Source organism: Lucilia sericata, unplaced genomic scaffold (assembly GCF_015586225.1).
Source record: "Lucilia sericata isolate MDLA Ls3-8-SP2 unplaced genomic scaffold, ASM1558622v1 Contig000213F_arrow, whole genome shotgun sequence".
NCBI lineage: Eukaryota > Metazoa > Arthropoda > Insecta > Diptera > Calliphoridae > Lucilia > Lucilia sericata.
The window spans coordinates 55,470-75,054 of record NW_023994241.1 but is presented as its reverse complement, the minus strand read 5'-3'; the positions used below and the strand labels follow the sequence as shown (position 1 = coordinate 75,054).

The window sequence follows — 19,585 nt, the reverse complement described above, 5'->3', positions numbered from 1 at the left end:
TAGACTATAGACTAGACTACAGTCTAGACTATAGATTTGACTTTAGACAAGACTAAACTTTAGACTTGACTAAACTAGAGCCTAGAATATACACTAGACTATAGACTCGACTATACTCTAGACTGTTCTAAACTGTAGACTAGACTATATAAAAAAAAATTGTATTGAAATTTATTAAACAATGTCGGGATGGAGCTATCTCCAATCCCGGCTTCCAAAAATTGCACGCACGAACAATTCCCATTCGGAATATCGCGGAGGTGAACTCAATCGAAGTGCAATGATTGAGCTACACTCCGGGAGAACCGCCTTCATGATCACGGTATCTCCTACGCCGAGTAAGTTTGTCGTTGGCTACACAACTTAAACAATTTATGTTGGAATAAAATTAAACTAAATGAGAATTGAATTAAAAAAGGACATTAAAATAATGATAAAAATGTGATTTTTTATAGAAAAATTAGCTATTTTTTTAATATAAAAAATTATATATATAGAAGGGTTGATAAACTAGTTACATTAAACTAGTTACATTATAGAGGTGGCTACTAAGTAATTGCATATTTGCCTATGTCCACTAAGCTAAAAAGAAAAGGTCAAAGTTTAAAGAAATCAGGTTTTTGCATATATGCTCTATTAAGGACAATAGACAATAGGGTAAGTTGTATTGTCGGTAGAGAGAAAAAATTTACCATAAAATGATAGTAAAAATGTCATATTACAAAAAAAAAAAATATATACACAAGAAAGTTTAAAAAACCCCTTTTTAAATTAAAATAAAGTCTTTACTTAAAGCGGACAAACAAGGAAATTCTTGAAAAAAGTTGTTATTTTATTTCATTTGGAAAAAAAATTATATGTTTTGGTTGTTAATAGTGTTCAATTTGTTGAAATTTTTAAAATTGTATGAAAACTTTGCTACACATTCCACACATTAGAAATTTTAAAAAAAATTATGCAAAAATAAATTACATAATAATTTGTTTAAATAAAAATCCTGACCAAATAAACGTTTAGTATATAAATATTGTTTTTCATATATAGTTAATTTTGTATACAATTTCTTCCAAAAATAAATAAATGAATGAATGTTTTAAACAATTTCCGTTAATATAAGATGCTATATTTAAATATTTCAAAAAATACATGAATGAACAAATATTATTGTATAAACAAATTGTTTTAATTACGAAAAGATAATAATAAAAAAAATAATTTTTGCACTTTTCCTCCAAAAAATTAGTTAATACTCATAAAAAAACACAAAAATCTACAACATAAATCATTGTGTGTTTTACTGCTAGAAATTGAAATTAATTATTTTTATTTCTTGTTAAAAATGAAATTATTCATATTCATTTCATTAATTATATACCGTGTGTGAATGAGTACGGCTAATTAAGTTGACATTGAAATTTTCGTTTTTAATCAAGGTTTTTTTTTACTTTCAATAAAATTTTGTAAAAGATAATAATTAGATTAAAAGTAAAAACAAACAGATTTTATTTTGTTCAAATAATCTGTAAAAAAAACACACAAAATCATTTTGCAAAAATATTAACAAAATTTAATATAAATATTTATAAACAAATGTAACAAATCAGAAAAAAAAATTCTGCTCAATTGCAATTGTATGGTGAAAATATTTGAGGATAGGGTATGGACCATCTATTACGGCATCGTCACTGCCCATTCAAAGCCTACATGTTAGATCAAAATATTGACAAGAAAAATATATAAAAACGTCTCTACATAAGTCACTCTCTTATATCCTAATCACTCTCTCATATACCATACAATAGACGACCAATTTAAGAATAAATCGCCAGTAAAACATCTTGAAATCGAGTCACATGATGGAGTTAATCATTTCCACAAAAGAGTCAAGTACTAAACTATTTTAGATCAGTAGCATCACCGAGATCAGACAGATCACAGCCAGAGTGAATTAAACTAGTCCATAAGCATAACACAAACGCTCTGGGAATTTTTAATAAGGCAATTGAAAATGTTGTCATTACCCCCCAAGCCTGACGGTGAAGAACTATCTGAAGCTTTCACGTGAAAAAAGTTCTGTAAGAGAATGTGCAGTTAAGTTGTTTAGATATCGCGGTTAGACTCTAGTGGAATACATTGGTTTCTCAAAGTCAGCAAATGCTTAAAAGTATTCATTACCGAGATCAGACAGATCACAGACAAAGTGAATTAAACTAGTCCAAAAGCATAACACGAACGCTCCGGGACTCCAAACTTTTTAATAAGGCGGTGAAGAGGCATGAGGGGTTAATGATTACAACTACTTCAAATGTAATTGTAATTGAAAATGTAGTCATTACCCCCCCAAGCCTGGCGGTGAAGAACATGGGGTGTAATGATTACTATTTCTTCACTACCCCAAGCCTGACGGTGAAGAACTATCTGAAGCTTTCTTTATCTAGAGAAAGTTTTGTAAGATAATGTGTAGTTAAGCTGCTAAGATATCGCAGTTAGGCTCTAGTGAGATACATTGGGATCCCAAAGTCAGGAAATGCGTAAAAGAATACCTAAAGGACAGCAAAGGCATCGCCGTAATCGGTGATACATGAAAATGATTAAGCCATAAACTGACGCCTATTGACTGACTTTGTAAAAGAATATAGTTTAGACTCTTTTGAGATAAAATGGAGCCTCAGGGTGGGGAAATGCGTAAGTGTAATTAACGGACTTGCCTAGCAAGGCGGTGAAGAATTATCTGAAGCTTTATTTATCTAAAGAAAGTTTTGTAAGAGAATGCGTAGTTAGGCTTCTTAGATATCAAACAGCTTCTACAGTAGCTATAATGTGGGTAGCCCATGCGTTCCGACATATGTCCAATCATACAGTGTCCAGTAATTTATACCAGCGAGAAGCCTAATCGAGTTCTTACTAAGAGCCAAGAGAGCCCAAGTGGTGATATTTGACTGAGTTCCATCTCACTCAAAGCCAAATCATGTATACATTTTGATAGGGTCACCAGGGGAGTGTGAATATCCCTTTGCGCAAGCATTAAGTTTAGTGATGACCCTTTGGTAGCACATTCTTTAGATATGATGTCCTTATGTTCTGGAACCCATATCAACTCAACTTAATGTCGTTTCATGATGATGTTGCCAAGGATTAATACAATTGAGAAGACATTTCGACTTAATAACATTGGAGTTAAGAGCCTTGATTGAAGCAAGGCTGTCCAAGTAATAGTATAATGTATAGTCCAATTTTTGAGATTCAGTTTCCGGATTCTTCTCGGCTGTATCGATGGCACATATCTCTGCCTGAGGGACCGCACAGGTATCAGGCAGTCGAAGAGACAGTAGAAGATTCAGTTTTTCGGAGAAGATTCCCGACCCCATGCCCCTTTCTGTCTTTGAACCATCAGTGTAGATTGAGATCACGTCATGGAATGGATTGAGCCACAAACTGAGGAAGTTTTGGTGAGACTAGATGCAAGAATCTAATTAACGATGTCAGAGGGATTGAAACTTCGACCATATTTCATTTATCCTAATTCTGGTTCAGTCAAGTTTGATAATGAGGTCTTAGGCAATAGTTCAGGTTGAGCAAAGTGCATATAAAAGAGTTCCAAATTACTAGTTTATCAAGCAAGGAACCAACCACTCAAACCTGAGTTCTTCCGACATCTCCGATGAGAGATACATCAGAGCCACAGAATTTTGAATTACTTTAACGAGATCTCAACGGAATTTCTTCTAAGTAAATGTGCCGTTCAAATTACGAGTGTATAAGAAGTTTAAAGCTTTGAACTGAGATTTTTTTTCGAAATCTCTCTATTTAAATGCATGACTGGTCAATCATTCGAACGGAGAAAGACGATAGTCACACATGCCTAATTCTAACCATCACTAAGTAGGGTACAAGTCGAGGTTTAGGCTGTTTTATAGGGTGAGCTGAGAAGCAATCGATCTAGTATCGTGTAGATAAGTAATTGAAAAACTTTCCATGCGTGGTGTGATATGTGAACTCTCTACATCTCTTATGACCCTTTCATCAACTACAAACAGAAAGTATCCACATTAAGGACCTTAATATTCTTGTCAATACGAATTGAATTACAATGGATGAACCAGAAAATGTGGGCGTAACTCCTAACATATGAAGTAAATACCAAAATTCAACAAGGTAGCGACGATCTAGTTTAATTACTGAATGGTTCTGACCTCAAATGCAGAACAATTTTTGGCATTAATCTATAAAATTTTTAAATAGATATATGAACAAATTTCCAAATTGTTATAGTAAATATGTAGTTGTACTCGAAATTTGTTTATGTAAAAACAAAATGAAAGATAAATTATAAAGAGGCTTTGCCAAATAAATATAAACGTTCTAATTATTATGATAATAAATTACAAATCATTAAAACAAACAGAAACCATATAATAAAACATTTCTAATATTCTCAAGAGAATACATTATATTACACTTAATTTTCTTTTAGCATAAAACTTGTTAAATATAGAATTAAATTATAATTAATATTGTAAAACGTGTGAAAAACTTGAACATTTTTAAATAGAAAAAAAAAAAAAAATACGAGGGCGGAAGGAAAAGTCTTATAGAAAAAAAACTTAAATATTTACCAACAAAGAAAACTTTATGTTCTTTTAAGAAAATTATTTGTGTTAATATTTAATTATAGGAAACATCCCAAGTGTCATTTTTATGTGTAGACAATGATCGTAAAAATCATAGTAAAGATATTAGAAAGAAATAAGAAAAGAAATAAACAAAAACATAAAATATATTATTTAAATATATATTTTTTAAATATTATTAAGCAGACATTTCTATTAATTGGCCTCCACTAATTTAACGACACTTTCTGTTTTTTCATTTTTTAAATATTTAAATTAACGTTGAATTTCTTTTTATAAATGTTATAATTTTGCATATTGTGTTTGTGGTTTTTTGTTAATTTTATAATTTTTTTTTTTGTTTAATAATAATTTATGGCAAATTGTTTTGTGCTTAAGCAATTTTTAAATGTACATTGTTTAAAACAACATTGTTTTATTTAATTGCTAATAATTTATTAAAATACTAAAATAATAAATTGGTCTTATCATTTTAAAACTCAAATTTTTCAGATTTAAATGGAAAAATTTTCATATATGAAATATATGAAAACCAAATACTTTAGTTTTATTTTGGACTTTAAAATATCGTGGAAGTATAATCAAAATTTCAACAGAAACTTCGGAAAGAGATGGTATTTTCAACCACACATTTTCTACAAAGTAAAACCACGAAGATCCTATGGGGTGACCCTGACGAGAGCAAGACGAAAAATCTCCTCAAAATGAGCAAGTCTGAAGTTAGTATGATGGTACGTATTCTGAGTGGACAAACAGGATTACGAGCACATCTATGCAAAATTGGACGTGCGGATTCAGACGAATGTAGAGCATGTGGAGAGGACAGTGAAATTCTGGCGCACAACAGGCCCGATAGTGGCCTAGGTGCATTTCTTCGGATTTGATACATCCTCCTATCAACCTAACCTAAAACGACTGGTTTATCTTGTGATCTATGAGCTTAATACCCCCGATAAGTTTAGAGATATAGCTAAATGTGTTCTTGACACTTAAATCAATCGGCCAGTCGCACCTATGATCGCATCGTTCATTCCAACATCCTACATAAGTTAGACAGATCTATTTTGTCTAATTTTCTCCTCTTCCCCTCATTATTTTCTACATAACTTCTCAATCCGAATACCAACAAGGGAAGATCGAACTACAAATACAGTTTTCCGGGATAATGTGATCTCGAATTAAAACTGTTAAGGTTACTGACTCGGAAATTTGTTACGATTAAAGTAGCATTTATAAGATTGCCTTATGCTAGCATTGGAATTTACACAAACGAAACATTACCCCGAAAATTGGATCTTCTATCCAGAATGATCCAAGTCATAATGTCTAAGTGCTTTACATGAATATCTGCCGTGTTCTTTTTTTCATGCTGGTACTTTTTTCAACTACAAGATGAGATGATTAGACGAATCTCCACTTCCCCATTGTGTTTCTTACACGCTGGTGGCAATTTTTATATATGACTCTGCCGGTCCAGGTACAAGCACTTTGCTCAAGTACTCGAGCTATCTAATCTCTAGCCATTGCTGCCGTCGGCAAAAGCACCTAGAGATCAAATAAGCCGAGGACTTGTTCTTACTCACAAAGAACACACTGTAGTAAAGCTGGTATGAACAGAGTAAACCCTAAACATGCCTGGACAAGGTAAGAAAATTCGATGATAACACTTCTCATTCATTCGACATACTCATACAGAATAGAACGATAACCTCAATCTAGGTATACGGGTGGATACATTCATCCCATATCATATACACTTAACAACGATTCATTTCGAACGCTTACTCCCACAGCAGCACAGAACTTATTCAGAATTATAGATTTTAACGTGCAACAGTCAATTAGCCGACATTCTCGCGAGTTTGGGTTTAAACCACAGCCTCCACGTGCTCCCCGAAGGGACCTCTCCAATAACCGGGGCAAGACAAAGTCATAATCTCTGTCCAACTACCGGTTCCCGTGGTACAAGATTATTTGGTTCTCTGTGGTTCGACCTGATGTCAAATCATTCCAAAGAAAAGTCGAGGATAAATTTGTTCATCAGCAGACTAGAGGTTCTGGTAGCACGGAATTACAATAACATCAAGGTAACATGCCCCCGGAGAGACTATATACCACAATCGTACAGTTATAACAACAACGCCAATGTAATACCGACAAGAGCAAACGGTGTAATCCAATATCGACCATAAATATCTACTTCAAACTTCAACAACACTTTGTGGAGTTGAACATATTATATAGGGGGCCCACAAGGGCACAATCTAAAATATCTTGGAATATCAAAACTTAAACCAAAAAAAAACCCACCTTTAGCATTATTTTCACCCTAAGTAGGGTTAATTTAGATTTAAAACACATCATTACATTATTTCATATTTATCCGATAATAAGAACATTTTATCGAATATCGATAAAAGTTGAAAGAATCGACTATATTATATATAAGAAGTATTTCAAATATAAAATGGAATAATTTAAAATAAAATGTAAAAACAGTTCGAAATTTGTAATACTTTCACAAAATCTAATAAAATAAATTTCAATTAGTTATCTATCCATCAAAATGTTAAAAACAGATTCGTTAAAAATTATTTTTAAAATTTTTTTATGTACATATATATTTAATTGTGAATTGTCAACCACAGCTGTACTTTTGTTTTGTTTCATCACATTTCAAACTGAAAAAATCTCTGAACAATTTGTCCTATTTAAAACGTAAAATTGACATTTTTAATAGCATTAAAGAGGGAAGAGATATGCATGAACGTCTCATGCATATATTACGTCTTATTATGGAAAATACCAAAAAAAAAAATAATATTATAATAAATATTTTAAATTGCGTTGAAAACCGAAAAATTATTCACAATAATATGTTTTGAAATTTCGTTTTTCAATAAAAATAATTGCAAATTGTAGAAGAACATTAAAAAAAAGAAGGAAATACATATAAACAAATATGAAATGACACTTGTAAACAATTGATCATTTTAAATCACATACACGTTTTAAAATGTTTTCAAATTCATAAATAATAATTACACTGTTTCCAAAAGGAAAGAAAATTTGTTGGGTAAACTGAGAGGGCAAAATGTTTACATGGCGAACGTTTACAGACGAATGTTTCTCAGTACATTGAACCCTGTTTCCTGGGCAAGAGGATACCGCTGGTCGACAGAGTTAGTACTTAGACACCACATAGGGGATAGGTTCAACAAGACACATCGGAGATGGGCGCTTTGTAGGAGACTACTTTTAACTTATGCTTCAACAGTCTGGTAGACTTATTTGAACAAAAAGTGTAATATAAAAACACTACAGCGAGTTCAGCATACATATTGCTTGGGTATAAGTGTGGAGAAGATTCTGGAAACGTTGCTGTATATTCCTTCAATTGAAACATATACATACATATATGATATATGGCAGCACGTAAAATCCAAACAGCGTATACCGCTCATCCTTTAGAGCGGTATACGCAAACATGGAAATGCCCGTCCGCATATCAGAGACCGATTTTATAGTGAAATTTGAGGCACTGATCCTAGGTGGAATATTAGAGCAAATACAAGTAGGAATTTGTTTATTAAATGGATTGCTCTAAACTGGGAGACCTGTGAATCTACATTGAAAGCCCCGAAACCGAAATATTCTATCGTTTACCTAATCACTACAGTTTCTGCACAGAAGGGTACCAGGGCACTCGAGAATATTTAGCAACAAAAGAGCGAATGTGTTTGCTATAAAGGGGTGAGAACTCGAGGAAATTAACCGGACAAGTTACCTTCCCTGACCGTTCGATGTAACGATGTACTGAATTGAAAACATGGGCGAAAGAATCCCAAACTTGGAGCAATAAAATGCTGGGTAGAATCACAGAGATTCGATGATGTGATTCTAATGAGAGGAGGAGGAATAGCCACCTCAAAATGAGTATGTCCAAGATTAGTATGATGTTGCATATTTTGAGTGGAAATGCATGATTTCAAGCACAACTACACACAATTGGACTAACAGATTCAGATGAAAGGTGGAGGGGAAGGTAACTCAAGAGGAATAGCCACCTCGAAATGAGAATGTCCAAGATTAGTATGATGTTGCATATTTTGAGTGGAAATGCATGACTTCAAGCACAACTACACAAAATTGGACTAACAGATTCAGATGAAAGGTGGAGGGGAAGGTAACTAAAGAATTCAGTGGAATGTAGAGCATGAGAAGAGAGTAGTCTGGAACATTTTCTTTGTCGTTGCCAGGTTTCTGGCCGAAAAATAGATCCTAATATTTTTGGAGCGATTTTATTCAAGATATTACATTACTTAGGAACACTGAGTGGAAAATTATAAGGATCTACGCCCAGGAATAAGTATGTTAATGGGGCTTTGCTCAATACAGGTTAAGCGTGGATGCAGAGGAATTAGAAAAGATCAAGCATATTATTGGTACAGTCCTAGAATATACATTCTCAAGTTGAAATGGCTGGAGAAATCCCGGGACTTAGCCCTCGCAATCTACTAGGTTTTATCAAGGGAATTAGTAATTTCTTAGGGAGACTAAAATTCTCTTATAGGGAATCTACTTGTCAGGTCTTTTGGATTAAAACCCCTTGAGAATAGACCATTCATCTCTCCTCACTACCTATTTTCTTTCTTTGTTGTTTTCTTCTAGAGTTTTTGTTTCTCCGTCTTAGGAGCTTTCTTCTTTATGAAGGGGAACTTAGCCCTCGCAGTTTACTAGGTTTTATCAAGGGAATTTGTCATTTTTTAGGGAGACTAAGATTCTTTCACATTTCTTTCTTTAGGGTATTGACTTGGTACATCTTCTGGGTTGAAACGCCTTGAGAATAAATATGTTTCCTCTCTACCTATTTCCTTCTTTCTTGTTATCTTCTAGAGTTTTTGTTTCTCTGTCTTTGGAGCTTCACTCTCTATGAAGGGAATCAAAATAGACCTTATGGTCTCCGAGTGTATGTGCACCTGTTTATGGTGCATAACTCTTATCAATCCTTCTGAACATTATACATTTATATATAATTTAAGCAATCTTCTATTTATCTATATATATAAAATTCTAACGTTACTGACTGACTGACTGACTGACTGATTCATCATCGCACAGCCTAAACGGTTAAAGCTAAAGAGCTGAAATTTGGACAGGGGGTTGGTCTCCCACCAAATAGATCCACTAAGACGGGATTTTTGGAAATTCGAATGTTTAGGGGGTAAAAAAGGGTAAAAACGGGTAAATTCGGTAACCTCATATCTCCTAAACTAGAAAAGATACAAAAATAGTTTAAAGCTTATCGTCGTTCATTTAAAAAATAAGCGGACAGGTGTCTGGTACTTTTTTTTGCATCCCATGTATCTTTTAAACCAGTGAACATTCAAACAATATTTTTGAATCCTTCATAACTTGTCGAAAAAATAAAAATATAAATTTAGTACTTTTTGGTTATTCGGATGTTTAAGGGGTGAAAATTGTACCTATTTTTGGTACTTTTTTCATAAAATATTGATTTTGGCTTATTAACTTATACATATAAATACATAATAACGGGCTCCCACTACGATGTTGCAACATTTTGGAATAGAATTTTTATTTCGTTAATGGGTAGAAAAAAGTACCAAAAGGGGTAAAAACGGGAAATTTGATTTTATTCAAAAACAATGATCCAATTTAGATAAAATTTTTAGATTTAGAAACACTAAATATGCTAATGAGGTGTTATTTGGAACCCCGGTACCAAGTGATATTTTTTGGTACTTTTTCATTCTCCATCTGTTACTTTTTGAGTTTTCTTTGATATTGAAATCGAAACATGAAATTAATAATAAAGGGACTTTTCGGTACTTTTTCGTTCTACACAGGTATTTTTTTGAGTTTTCTTTAAAATTAAACCTAGAAGCATGAAATTAAGCATGTAGAGCCCGGAGTAAATGAGAATCTATAAAAGGGGACTTTTTGGTACTTTTTCGTACTTCGACTGGTACTTTTTAAGTTTTCTATAAAATTTAACCTAGAAACATGAAATTAAGCATGTAGAGCCCGGAGTAAATGAGAATCTATAAAAGGGGACTTTTTGGTACTTTTTCGTTCTTTAAAGGGAACTTTTTGAATTTTCTATAATATTGAACCTAGAAACATGAAATTAAGCATGTAGAGCCCGGAGTAAATGAGAATCTATAAAAGGGGACTTTTTGGTACTTTTTCGTTCTTCAAAAGGTACTTTTTGAATTTCCTATAATATTGAACCTAGAAACATGAAATTAAGTATGTAGAGGATGGATTAAGTGAGAACCTATAAAAGGGGACTTTTGGTACTTTTTCTTTCTTCAAAAGGTATTTTTTGGATTTTTGTATAATATTGAACCTAGAAACGTGAAATTAAGCATGTAGAGCCCGGAGTAAATGAGAATCTATAAAAGGGGACTTTTTGGTACTTTTTCGTACTTCGACTGGTACTTTTTGAATTTTTTATAAAATTTAACCTAGAAACATGAAATTAAGCATGTAGAGCCCGGAGTAAATGAGAATCTATAAAAGGGGACTTTTTGGTACTTTTTCGTTCTTTAAAGGGAACTTTTTGGAATTTCTCTAAAAGGGGAATTTTTGATATTGCAGATATATATACATTTAAAATAATGATATTTATTTTATTCCATTACGATGAGGGTAGCGAAGCACACTGGGTATAGCTAGTTTATTAATAAAAAACTAAACTTCTGAAAGAGAAAGGATCAAATATAGGCCGATCCTAATAAAATTTTTGAAGTGGAGGTTGTATGGAGGTTAGGTGATCTAATGTCCGAATTGTAACCAAAATCAATAGGCTTTCGCACTTGAACAAAAGTAATACGTGTTACGTGTTTGAATTATATTAAAAATGTTGACCTTTAGTTTGGCTACAAGATTATATGGATAGACAGATGGTCGGACAGACTAAAATGGATGTAGAATGATTATTTTTAAGTGTTACGAACATCAGAACAAACGCATTATACGCTTCCCTGTAGTGTATAAAAACTCCGTATCGAAAGTTTCAATCTGAAATTAATATTTTGGAAATGGTGTAACAGCAAATTCAATAAATTTTTATATTAAAAGACGACACATTGACGAGCGCAACAAAATATTGAAAAATCTTTAGAAATAACAAATCCCCCCAGAAAGAACAAGGACAAGAAACCACAAGAGAAAAAAGCCAGCAACTCAGACAATTGAAATCTGGTAATTAATCACAAAACCACTCAGAGAAGAAATGAAACAGTTTTATAAACAAATAGACTTAATTTAAATTTATAGAAAACAATATTGTAATTAAAAATTGTTTATATATATTAAAACAAAAACAACAACAAAAAATATAAACAAATATAAGAATGATGTAATTTAAAAACCAAAACAAAACACCCACCTAACGCGGGAAATATGAAGATGAAAAAAGAGAGTGAGTGTTAAAATGAGAGATGAGGGAAGAGGGAAGGGGGTGGATGATGGAGAATGAAATGAAAATAGAAATTTAGAAATAGAAACCAAGTGCAAGGACACACCTGATTATGAAAATGAAGATGAACAGAAAATCACTGACCTTAAAGTGGTCATGATTCTAAAGCGAGAAACATAATAAAAATTTCATCAAGACCTTTGTAACGCCAGCGAGACAAGGTCTTAATAAAAAAAATTTTTATTAAGCATGAATGTGAGAATGTTTTGTTTTGGTTTTTTGGTGTTTTTTGTTTGTTTGTTGTTTTTTTTTTTTTTTTTGAATTTTTTAGTATTTTTTATAATTTTTTTTTTATTTTTAATTATATATTTTTTTAATATTTATTTACAAATAAATAATATTACAATATTGTTTATAATTTAATTAAAAAATTAATATTTTAAAAGTACCTAGACTTAAGCCTAATTTTTATAAAACTGTTTCATAGTGTATTAGTTTTTAGAAATTCAATTTCAAAATTCTGAAAATACAGGACAACATTTCAAAACAGCTGTAATAAAAAAAGTGTAAAAAAAGACACTCATTGGGTGGGGGGGTTTAACAGGGGCGGGCATTTTTGCATGTTTTCTTTTACAAAAAAACAGACCATTTTTGTTGTTGGGAAGGAGAATTTTGAAAATTCTTCTCCCTAAACCAAACAAGAGGTCAATACTTTTTCCTTTTTTTGGCGAAAGAAAAAGTCGACACAAAAGTTTGGTGTTTAAAAAGGGTGTTGGGATGTTGTTGTTGTTGTTGTTGTTGTTGGTTAATTTTAGATAAAATTAACTTAATTGTTATGCCAAGTTGTTCCAAATGTTGTTTGTGTTGAAGAGTTGAAGATTTCTTTTAAAATAAAATAGAATTTCTTGTTTCATTTTCTAAAAACTTTTGCTGGTATTTTTTTTGTTTTAAGTTTAAAATTGTTGCTGTTGTTGTGTTGTTTTAGTTGGTTGTGGTGTGTAGGCGCGTGTGTTTGTTTTTTTTTATGTATTTTTGTATTTTGGTGTTTAGTGTAGTGTATGGTGTATATTGTGTTGTTGGTTTTAAATGTATATTTCGAAAAAAAATGCCAACAAAAATAGCTGCCGATTTCAATAAAAAGATTTTTTTTTTGAAAAAATCTTAAATGTTTATAGTTATTTATAAAAAAACAAACGAAACGCGTTGATATAAGTTTCTTTTCTTTCGAACTTTAATAACAATGAAATTCTATTTTAAATTTATTCTTCCTCATCAACACCCACGCAGGTTGGACAAACTGGTTTGCCTTCCATGGCATAGAAAGATTTACCTCTGACGGCTTTTTTGCAATCCTAGAAAATTAGAATTTAAGGAAATGATACAAAAAAATGTCAAATAAAATTCCAAATTTAACATTTTCTAATAAAAAACAAATCAAATTAAAGAGATTAAACTTACCCGGCAGACAAAGCAATCGGGATGCCATTGAGAGTTCAAGGCAGAAATGTAATTTTCCATAATGGCACGATTGCAGCCATTGCACTTGGGTGCAAACATTTCAAAGTAATCGTTGCGGCAATAGGGTTTGCCATCACGTTCATGGAAGCCATCTTCACCGAATTGTTGGCCACATTGGGCACAGAAGAAATGTTCTGTGTGCCAGGTCTTGTCCAAAGCAGTTACACATTTCTTTAGTTAGAAAAATAGAAAACAAATATTAATTTAAAATCTTAGTTTAAGGAAAAATCTATAATATCTTACATCCAAAATGGCACCATTACAGTAGGCACAGCGAGGACTGAAGAGATTGTGATAATCGGGTTCACAGTAGGGGAAGCCATCGCGTTCAAAGAAGTTGCGTGTGCCCAATTCTTGGTTGCAGTGATTGCAAGTGAAGTGCTCTGGATGCCAGGTTTTGCCCAAAGCAGTGATGACTTGTCCCACAATGGGTTTTTCGCAGGCATTGCAGCAGCCCTTTTGTACAGTATTGACACCTTGACGATTCATATTGGCTTGTAAACTACCGAGCATAGAATCCAATTGATCCGGTTGATTATCTTCTACTAGGGTAGAAGTTGTAGTCTCAGTTATGGTCTGAGTCAAGTGTGAAGTGCCCTTATTGGGTTTAGCGTAATCAGTTATCGTTTGATGATAATGATTCGAACCGTTGTTCACCTAAAATTTAAACGGGAAAAAACAAATTATTAATTATTTTATTTTATACTTTTTTTTCAATAAAAAAATTCCGTTTTATAATTTCGTTTTCAATTTAGAAATATATTTTTTTACAAAAAAAATCTCTAACGTTTTCTTACGTTTTAAATGTGAGCGATCCGTAACGTTTGATGAAATTTCTCAAACTGAAAATACTTTTATTTAGTTCTAGTCTCAAAAACTTTTTAATTTTCTTTCTTCTGCTGCTTTTGCTTCTTCTTGTTTTTTATTATTTTGCCTGTCAGCGTCACAGAATCGAGAAAACAACACAGTTTCTTTTCAATTTTCACACACATTTTCAAAATAATATTTAAAAAAATAAATGCTTTGCACACGACGTTTGTCTATATTTTTGTGGCAGCAGCAGCAACAACAACAACTATAACAATTAAACGGACCAGTCCCACCAACAAATATATATATCTATGCGGCATCGCCGACGTCTTCGCATTCGTCGTTATCATTGCCAAAAATATATGAATATTTTCTGAATTTGTTGCTTTTGTTGTATATATGAATGGATTGGTTTGATATTAACAAAAAAACTATACGTACGCATTTTCGTATCCGATCGGTTCAGTTTCTTTGCAAGTATTTTCTTTTTTAATTTGTGTGTGTAGGTGAACACAGAAAAAACTGAAATTTTCAGTTTATTTGTTTGTTTCTTGTATTTACTTTGCGGAAAATTCGCTATAAAAAAAAAATTTGTTTAATTCACTTATACAAAGAAATATTTTTTTAATTTTGTTTCTGTTTTCTAGTCGCTTAGCCCAATTAAAAGAATAATTGGGTTTTCTGGGACTCTGAAAATAATTGGACCATTATAATAAAGTGTTTATTTTTAAGGTTTAGATGGTTAACTTCTTGTGTGATTTGACAAAAAACAATGGATTTTTAATAAAACAAAACAATTAATAGTTGGAATGGGATACAATTCCAAATTAAAGGAAACTAAATCGGACCGTCCAAACTGCAAAATGAAAGGATTGAAGAATTTTCATATTCTAAAAGTGAAATTAAAAAAATTTTAATTTACTTCCTTTTTGGAATGTATGTGGATCTTGCTCAGCTGTAAAACATTCAGTCAAATCGGAGTATAATTTAAAGTTTATAAAGAAAGCCTTTTGCTAAAATTTTGTGCAGTAATATTAGATCCAAGAAGATTAAAATTTAAAAATACATTTATTCACTTCCGATATAATTTCTGAACCTTTTAGAAAACGTTTGGATACGAGGTAGTTATTTCGAAAACAAATTTTTAAATCGTAATAACAATTTATTCTTATGTTGACCATTTCCGATAGATGTGGTGCAAGTTATAGTTGTTTAAAGTTTCAAAACTTCGATCCACCAAAGCTCGGAGACCTTTAACTACTTTAGAAATATATTGTTGAACATTTTGAATAGCATGAGCTTATCAAATAATACTACACAACTCTGAAAAAGTATTTTTTTAAATAAAAATATCTGATTCCTATATATTTCCAACCGCTGAGTTCAAAAACCGTTTTCTAAATTTCCAAATAGCTCCATTTTCATGGCGTTATAGTTTAAAACCCGAACATTTATTTCTTCCTCAGAGAGTCTATTATTCTAGCAAACAGGATCTGCATTAACACAAATAACAACCGGTTATGTTATCATCCCCCCGCCGTGTTTCCTTGATGATAGACCGCATCTTGGCCAATGCCAATACTTCTAGTCTGCCGGGACTATAAACTGGTGATGTCACTTCACTCCTCGGCTAGTCCTTCGTATGATTTGACATGGGGTTACTACGGGTGGCCAGTTTTCCACTGGACTTGAACTGGCTTTTCAGTTTGAGGTTGAGGTTTCTTCGGGATCCACGTAGTGGCTGTGGTAGATATTCGCGGGAAGAAATTGTTGGTTTAAGGGCTGATATACCCTATATATAATGGGTTGGCTAATTCTCTATTCAAATGACACAGATCTGTGTACAGAGCAGCATATGCTGGATTCCTGAACCTGATCGGTATTTCTTACCGGTCGTGTAGTAGAGAGCCGGTATATGCAGGGGAATTGTCAGTTAAGCGTTCAGTAGAAAGATTTTTAAGATCAGGGAATGGAACTGATGCAAACATTACTAAAAGATTGGGAAAGTTTCTATACGTTGGAGACTAGTACTGATTTAGTATGCCTTTTTACGCATCGGGGAAGTTTCTCGGTGCTGTTGCAATCTCAACAGGATATATTGATTCATGCTACGCGACTATTTGTAAAGGCAATTGTTGGGTTCAGTTGACTTTGGAAATTTTTACATCCTTTGTTACAGATGGGTTCATGAAGAGGGATGCTGATATATTATCTTGGGTAGGTATTTCGGGCTACCAAATACGTCTCTAGGTGATGTTGCCAAACCAACAGAAGCCATCTCAGTAGTGTGGTTGGGCGACTTTAAGAGGTCCAGGAATGCACTGGGGTGAATCTTTAGATGATGAGAATGTTTTGTAGGGACATGAGCATTCCTCATAACATCAATAGAGTGTTTATACCTGATGTTGAGTCCACTCCTTCTATTGACTCTAACCAGTGATTGCCTTTTCTTTTGTCGGGCTTAGATTGAGCTTGCTCATGACAACTGTCCTTCCCAATGGGGCTACTATGGCAAGAGATTAGATAGCTCGAGTACTTCTGCAAAGTGCTTGTACATGGACCGGCTTAGCCATGTACAAAAATTGCCACCTGATTTCTTCATTGAAGATTGAAGGGGCGATGGTAGATCGTTCTCAAGGCTACCCAGTGGACGAAAAAGACCACCCTGAAGTAAGACCCTCAGGGCAGGTGTTTACGTAAAGCACTTGGACCTTCTTAACTGTTATCAGTATTCTCAATTTGTAGCAGTTGAGAATACTGAAACCTAAAACCTTTACGATACAGTAGTGCTTGGAGTAAACCAATAACTAGTCTATGGACTATTCTATGGACTAGTCTTTTAAATGGTCTATTGAATTGTCTATAGATTAGTACATTAACTAGATTATTAATCTAGGACTAGCCTATTGAATCCATTGGCTATCCTAGGGTCTATTCTATCGACTGGTCTGTGTACTACTTTCTTGACTGGTCTATGGACCCGTCTATTGACAAGACTATTAATAGTATACAGACTGATAAATGGTCTGGTCAAGGGTTTTTCTACTTACTATTCTATGAACTTGAATATTGACTATTTTATAGACTAGTCTTTCGACTGATCAAAGGACTAGTCTTTTTACTGGTTCCACTTCCGTATTTTATCGGCTAACGGTTTTGACCCAAATAGACGTAATATTTGAGCATGAACCTTGAATAGAGTCAAGATAGCAGAATAGGTCCACATCCTCTTTAATATTATTGTTCATAATAAGGTATTTATCGTTATCGTACTCAATATCGTATAACCAATGTAATACCACGATTGGCTACCACTGTGCGACTCATTGTAATGTCCATCATTATGTTAAAGAGTAATGGACAGGAATGCTTTTGAAAGCAAAGGTCTAAGATATCGAATGACTCCTCAAATCCAATGAACGTAGAATATAAATTTCGTTGTTGACCATGTTCTCACAAACATCCTAATTTTCTCCAAATTATATTCAGTTTTATAGACAGAAACTTGACAGCTGTATGTTTTTTATTTGAAGAACCCCTTGTGAGGAACCAAAAATCTATGAGGACCTATTGGACGCTATTTAATGTAAAGGAACTTCAAATATACTTGAAATTTTCTATTTTCTATACAGCTTCCACCAATTAAGTATTCTGAATTAAGCATTTCTATACCTATATTTTAAGCACTACCAGGAGCACATTTGGGCGGAAGATATGATGAAATATGGACCGATACATGTAAATCTTAAAAGACATTACTTTTGAAGAAAAACTCAGGAAAACTGTAAAGAACTTTGTAAAGTTATTCGATGATAGTGATCGAAATGTTAATGGAAAATATTAAAAGACAAGAGGTCTTGCGGACATCTTTAAGTAAATTCAGAAAGTCGGAAGATTTATTATAAACATGGAATAGATTGTTTCTATAACTTTTGATTTCATTGTATTAAATTAGAAAAAAATCTGCTTTTATTTTTAAACATTTTCTAAACTAATAATAAAAAAAATCCATTTATTTTTGGACTTTGTTTTGGATAGAAAAATTGTGCACAAATGCGAAGGTTTTTTCCACAAAAATTGTCACCTAAGGCGAGTGCAAAATGTACATATAAATAATATTCATAATAATTTATTAATTTTCAACACCATGAAATTATTAAAAACCAATTAAGCGAAATATTTAATTAATTTATGTAGAAAAGTCCATTAGTGATAAACTAATGAACAAAATTTCAAAATTCAAGGTGCTGCTGTGCTCAAGCGCCAAACGTTTTAGCAAAAGCGACAAGGAGTATATGGCAAAGTGGGGTGTGCAAAAATGTTTTCTATTTTTTGAATTTTCATCATATAAGGAATTCCCCACTAAATATTGAAAGAAATATAAATAAACCAAAAAACAAATCTCATGACATACACATTTACGTTTGATTTGTGCTGATTTCAATTACTTAAAGCAACAAAAAAAAAATATATACAGAAAAATTAAAACAAATGTGCTTAACAGTGGCACACGTTACTCTACAAAATATTGTATGTTTTATTTTTATTTTTTATATTGTATTTTTGCAAAAATACATTTATTACTTTTTAATTCCTTCGATTTGTGTGGGGGCCGCTGAGAGGGTTGGTTGGGGGCGGTTAAAAGGAAATCCCACTGATTGAAAGCAAAAAAAAAAAAAAAAACAACCAAATACAGGCACTTACAAACGTATATGCGAATATGTGTTTAAATTAAAATGTATAACAAGACATCTATAGAACAGGCAGACAAAATTATGGACAGACAGACGGACAGACATTTAGCAAAACGGACAGACAGACAGACCAGGCCAAAGCAACAAGTTCTCTTGAACGGATAAATAAAAAGATACAAATACACAAACATAATAATAATAATAAAACCAACAGATATTGAACAGATTGTTTCTGTTTACACTCACTCTGTTTTTAAAACATCACCATCAACATCAGCCACTGAAGGTTAAACATATTTTTGTGGATTTATTTGGTGGCACGAGAAGTGCAAAAAAAAGAAAACACAAGTCGGAAAACTTAAGATTTTTTTTTTGGCCAAGAAGAAGTGACACCAAGAAGACTTTGTTTTTTTTTAACGAGTTAACAAACAAAAACTATTGTTACACTTAGAAAAATAAAATTAATCAACAAAGAATCGGAAGTA

At 32.6% G+C, this 19,585-nt stretch overlaps 1 protein-coding gene and 1 non-coding gene across 8 annotated transcripts in view; both read right to left on the bottom strand.

Annotated features, from left to right (window-relative positions):
* The window catches only part of LOC119602185 (leupaxin), a 74,070-nt gene that overhangs the window by 4,805 nt on the left and 49,680 nt on the right, over positions 1-19,585 (bottom strand). For 6 of the 7 annotated variants that reach the window (XM_037953558.1, XM_037953564.1, XM_037953562.1 and 3 more), the window contains 2 exons: positions 13,840-14,253; positions 13,537-13,767 (listed from right to left, as the gene is read on the bottom strand). In XM_037953558.1, coding sequence (XP_037809486.1) covers positions 13,537-13,767; positions 13,840-14,253 — 645 coding nt within the window. Of the gene's footprint in view, positions 1-13,093; positions 13,431-13,536; positions 13,768-13,839; positions 14,254-19,585 lie in introns of those variants that run through there. The other variant, XM_037953565.1, reaches the window with a different exon arrangement.
* Positions 184-346, bottom strand: LOC119602193. Its single transcript, XR_005231316.1, has one exon. It is a non-coding gene; the product is annotated as a U1 spliceosomal RNA (small nuclear RNA).